At 50.6% G+C, this 5512-nt stretch overlaps 1 protein-coding gene across 3 annotated transcripts in view; it reads left to right on the forward strand.

Annotated features, from left to right (window-relative positions):
* Positions 1 to 4343: 4343 nt before the first annotated feature.
* The window catches only part of LMCD1 (LIM and cysteine rich domains 1), a 61983-nt gene continuing 60814 nt past the window's right edge, over positions 4344 to 5512 (forward strand). The window contains exon 1 of one of the 3 annotated variants that reach the window (XM_007463708.1): positions 4344 to 4477. In XM_007463708.1, the coding sequence (XP_007463770.1) occupies positions 4436 to 4477 (42 nt within the window). In that variant the 5' untranslated portion in view covers positions 4344 to 4435. The remainder of the gene's footprint in view (positions 4478 to 5512) is intronic. The other 2 variants (XM_007463709.1, XM_007463710.1) reach the window with 2 other exon arrangements.

Raw genomic sequence — 5512 nt, forward strand, 5'->3', positions numbered from 1 at the left:
TATAGTTTCCTACTGCCCTCAGAAAAAAATTTAAACTCCTTGGGACTTCCCTGCTGGTGCAGTGGTTAAGAATCCACCTGTCAACACAGGGGACTCGGGTTCAAGCCCTAGTCCGGGAGGATCTCACATGCCACGGAGCAACTAAGCCCGTGCGCCTCAACTACTGAGCCTGCACTCTAGAGCCTGTGAGCCACAACTACTGAGCCCTCGTGCCACAACCACTGAAGCCCTCGCGCCTAGAGCCCGTGCGCCACAACAAGAGAAGCCACCACAGTGAGAAGCCCGTGCACCACAATGAAGAGTAGCCCCCGCTCACCGCAACTAGAGAAAGCCCGCGTGCGGCAACAAAGACCCAATGCGGCCAAAAATAAATAAATAAAATAAATTTTAAAAAAAATTTAAACTCCTTATCAGCATCCAAGGTGATCCAGTTCCCACAAGGTCCCCTCACATATTCTCCTTGTCCCTCATTACTCTCCAGCTGTAATGACCCTGTGATCCCTCAAACACATCAAGCCCATGCCCACCTTAGGGTCCTAGCACTCATGACTCCATCCTTCTGGAATGTTCTTTCTGTGGCAACTCTGCTCATCGCCATGCTGACTCGAACTCCCCCTTTAGGTTTCATCTCACACATCACCTCCTCAGTCAGGCCTTCCTGGACCACCTGATCTCAAGGGACCACACATCCGGTGACTCACTCCTCCATTTATTTCCTCTGAGGCCCTCATTGCCATTCTTAGTTCCCTCATCTAATGATCTGTTCACCTGTTCCATGCCGGTCTCCCCCAACCGGAATAGAAGCTGTATGAGGGCAGGAACCTTTCCGGTCTTATTCAGTCTATGTCATATCTACAGCTCAGGGCCTCCTCACCCATTAGAGTTCTCAGCTCAATGTTCGTTGAATGCATGAATGAACAGTGAAAAGAGCACGAAACGCAGAGTCAAAAAAGCCCCACTTAGGACAAACCCAATGACAAGGATAACGACACCATCACCTTGCTCTGAATGCTGACGCTTGTCCTGTAATCAATCCTTGACAGTCACTATAGGAGGCAGCGTGATAACTCAGAGGACACAGTCTGGAGCTAAAAGCCCTAAGTTTGAATTTCACCTCTGCCACCTGCTGGAGTATGACCTTGGATGGAGCCCCTGACTGTCCCAAATCTCCATTTTCTCCCAGAGATATAATTAGAATTATTATGGAATAATTAGAATTATACCATGGTTGTCTTGAAGGTCAAGTAAGATAAGAGCTTTGTGAATCAAAAAGCCCCAGTGATATTTATCAGACCAAGACATTCCTGAAGGGGAAGGATTCTTTTTTTTACCTGGGTGTCCCCAGCACCTAAAACAGGGCTTGGCTTAAGGCAGGTGCCCCCAAAACTACTTCATGGATGAACGAAGCTTCTAATAAGCCCCAGCACCACCAAGCAATGAACCTTGGGGAAATCAGATCTCTTTGCTGTTCCAACCTGGAAAAGATAACCCATTTTCTCCCAAAGAGAAGCAAAAGGACCCCAGAGATGGAGTGAGGCTGAGATATAATGGGCCCTATTGCCTCCATTTTCCAGAACAGTCCGGATTATAAGACTCTGTCCAGGTGTCCAGTCAAAACTCTGACTATAGGTCCCCTGGAACATTTGCCTTAAGAGTAGGACTTAAAGAGTCAGAGTCAGTGCCCTCAGCTGAGGACAGACTAAGCACTACAGGAAGCAGGGAGCAGCTTTCGGCCTGCAACAGGTTCTTTTCCAGAAAGGAGAGACAAGGCCATCCAAGCAGTAGCTTCTTTTTTTTTTTTTTTTTTTTTTTTTTAAATTAATTAATTTTGGGCCGTGTCGGGTCTTCGTTGCTGCGTGCGGGCTTTCTCTAGTTGTGGTGAGCATCGGCCACTCTTCGCTGCGGTGCACATGCCTCTCACTGCGGTGGCCTCTCTTGTGGAGCACGGGCTCTAGGCGTGCGGGCTTCAGTGTTGTGGCTCGCAGGCTCCAGAGCACAGGCCCAGCAGTGTGGCACAAGGGCTCAGGTGCTCGGTGGCATGTGGGATCTTCCCGGACCAGGGCTTGGACCCGTGTCCCCTGCATTGGCAGGCGGATTCTTAACCACTGCGCCACCAGGGAGGCCCCCAAGCAGTAGCTTCTGATACTTATATTCTGGGAAAGACCCACAATACCTGCTTCCTTAATTGAAACTGTAGCCAAGGGTAAAAATAAGAAGAGGGGAAGACTGTCTTTTTTGGAGCTAAACAGCGTTACATTTCATAAAAGTCAAGTTATTCCATGGAACAATAATTTCTCAAAATGGGGCAGGGAGGGTGGCTGGGAAGAGAGTGGGAAATGACTTCACTGGGTAGGCTTCTGCCTAGTTTGCAAGGGATAAAGCTTGCCTTTGTTATTCTCCTGGCTTCTGTTCCCACAGCTCTGAAGTCTAAAGGCTTCTGGCAGGACAACCCAGTTCAACACCATTGTTTCTAGGATTTGCTACTGAAAGGGCTATTCACATGGAAACCTCTCCCAGTCCAGGCTTCCGTCAGCCACGGTTAATTTACACCCTGGTTTAATCATGCAGCCCACCTAGGAAATTTGGACAAACCAGACCAGGGGTGGCACTGAGCCATCTCTCCCAGTCCCACCTTGCCAGCTCACTGCTGGTTCAAAGCCAGAACGCAACCTCCATTCATTCCCCAGATGTGTTCTGAGCATCAATCACGGGCTAGGTGTCGGGGCTACAGGTGGGAGCAAGCGAGACAAACACTGATCAGAGCGGAAATCCATGAAAGGAGAAAAAGATCATCCCGCGTCTTGGAAAAAAGGAGTCACGGATAGAAAGCCCTTTCCAGGAATGTGAAAAAAAAAGAACCACAACTTGGGATCGTGGGTCAAGATTCGGGATTGCTGAGGATGATGATGTGTTAAGAACCAAACTGGAGGAGGCTTTAAGAAGGAAAGCATCTCCAATAAGAGAAAAAGCCCTAGAATGTGACCTGCAGCTTCCCTGTCCCCTCACATCAGTCCCACACGACGTACTTTGAAACCACCCTGCATTCTCCTTGCAGCCGGGTTTTATTTTAGCCCACTTGAGCCCTGGTTTCCAGCAGGGGGGCACTGCCAATGTGGGCTACAGGACGAAAACCTCATGACAGAGTACTCTCCTGTCTGGGAAAAAGGTGAAAAAGGGCTGTGTTTAATCCTCTGTCTAGGCTGGGAAAACGGCTCTGGGAACCCAGGTCTGTGGAACTGGCTTAATAGCTGTGGATTATAGGCAGACAGCATGACAGACACAGTGAGACCTGGCCGATTTTGTCTCTAGGACCTGTGATGTTAGATGTTGCAAGAGACTTCCTCCCAAGGATGTGAGCAATCCACAGATGGAATCTTGCTTGCCCAGACCTGCATGACTCAATTAATCTAAAAAAATATGAATTTCCTAGTTTATGGCTTGATATCCCGTGTCCCTTCTCCCCAGATGAGCTCTCAGGCTCCCTCTCTCAGGTTAAAGCCTTGCTGAAGAGTTCGCCTTTGTCCCAGTGACCCTCTCTGATCCTATTCCCTCATCTGTTAAATGGGAGTGACAATCATCATCACTATCACCGTAGCAATAGCAATATCTGAGATGATTATTAGATAACAATGAGAAAATACGACTACAGGAGTGAAGATGTACACGCTGCCACTTACAAAATCAGGACAGTGTTCTCTTCCTCCCTGAATGGGGAGGACCGACACGAAAGCAAGTTATAAAAGGCAGATTAATACTTTACAAACATTAAGTTTAAAACACAAATCACAACTCACTGCAATCTCATCTCCTCTCCGATGATTGGAAAACTTGCCCAGGTTTGGGAAAAGCTAGCCAGCTTAGTCAAAGCTGCTGCATACCACCTGCCCACCCCTCTACCACAAGGCAGAAAGGGTGGGCAGGGGAACACAGCTCAGCATTTATTTTTGGACCCAGCTCACTAAAAATACCCGAGCCTTCCTGTTTGATCACTCTCCCTTTTGCCCTGAATGGATCGCGGGGCCCGGCGGCCCGCCCCACCCTCTGCCCATTGTCCTTTAAAGGAGAAGGGCGTGGGGACGGATTCCTGCCGCTCAGGGACAGATGTGCGCCGCCCGGGCAGGCAGGGGCCACGGCCGCACTGACGTAAGGGCAGCGCTCACTCAGCTGCAGCCTCCCGGCCGGGCCCACACCAACCGAAGGGAGGGGGGGAGCCGCGCGCTGGGATTGGCGGGCCAAGCGCGAGCGCCCGCGCCGATTGGCTGGCGAGGTTTTAGAGGGAGTCCCGCTCTCCAATTAAAGGGCCCCGCCGCGCCGGGCTGCGAGCAGAGCTCGCCCTGGGCCAGCGATCCTGGCCATTCAGCCACCCCCGTCCCCGCTACGCGCCCTCGCGCCTCTGCCTGAGAAGCCAGGCGCTGTTTGTCCACCCCAGAAGAGGATGGCAAAGGTGGCCAAGGACCTCAACCCAGGAGTTCAGAAGGTGAGCTGCGATCTGTCTGTACTTACCCAGATTCTTTCTTTCCCCGTTTCCCTCTCCTCTGTGTTTGAGGCGGCTTACCTAGAAGTAAGGAGGAGGAAATTCATTAAATTCCGAGACTTAACAGAAAATAGAGAAGCTGGGAATACATGTTTGAGCTAACAGGCACACCCCCCAAATTTTACTCTTAAAGGCCGTCGTGTAAAGCTTTTGCCAAGGATCTTAGTTCTCTGATGATGCTAATTAAAATTTAAATAAGGTAAAACTTTTTCTGAAATGGTAATTCTCTGGTCTGTAGGCGGGGGAAGACCCTACCTTCCCCCTCCTGCGATTGAGGTGAAGGTTTGGGGAGGGAGTTACATTTACTCACAAGGAATCTCCCTTTTTGCTGTCATCCTAGCGTTTTGTGTTTTTCAGACTCACACACACACACACACACACACACACACACACACACACACACACACACACACACACACAAAACCCAGTTTCTTTAGTTGGTGATATTGGCAGTGGAAGCAATTCCAGCACACGGGAACTAATTTCTGTCCCCAGGGTCTGCACGTTTCCCTTTCAAGAAGGGCTGGCCGGGAGCCCAGAAGGTCATGGGTGAATTACTGCCTGAGGGGCCTGCAGCTGTGCCCTAGCTCCAACCACCGCCAGTTAGTACCTGCAGGCAGTTGGGAGGGGGCACAGGCCGGACGCTTAGAGGACCTGTGAGCGGGAAGGAAGCGGAGAGACAGCCTAGACCAGTGGAGAAACTGAGGCCCAGCCTCACAGAGGGTTGCTCCCAGCAGGCAGCAGAGCCTAAGGAAAACCCTTGGCATCGAAACCCCAGCCCTGCCACTTTTTAGCTGCATCACAATGACCGAGTCCCTTTTCTGAGCCTCAGTTCCCTTGTTTCCCATGGGGGGATGATAGGTCCCACCTCCCTGACAGAAGCAGTAACAGCAATGGTACCCTGTAGGGTCATCTCCCAAAGAGAACTTGGTCTTGCAGGGCAAAGTCCTCTTTAGACATCTGCCATTACCGGAGGCG

The sequence above is a fragment of the Lipotes vexillifer genome, unplaced genomic scaffold (assembly GCF_000442215.2).
Source record: "Lipotes vexillifer unplaced genomic scaffold, Lipotes_vexillifer_v1.1 scaffold1387, whole genome shotgun sequence".
NCBI classification, from domain to species: domain Eukaryota; kingdom Metazoa; phylum Chordata; class Mammalia; order Artiodactyla; family Lipotidae; genus Lipotes; species Lipotes vexillifer.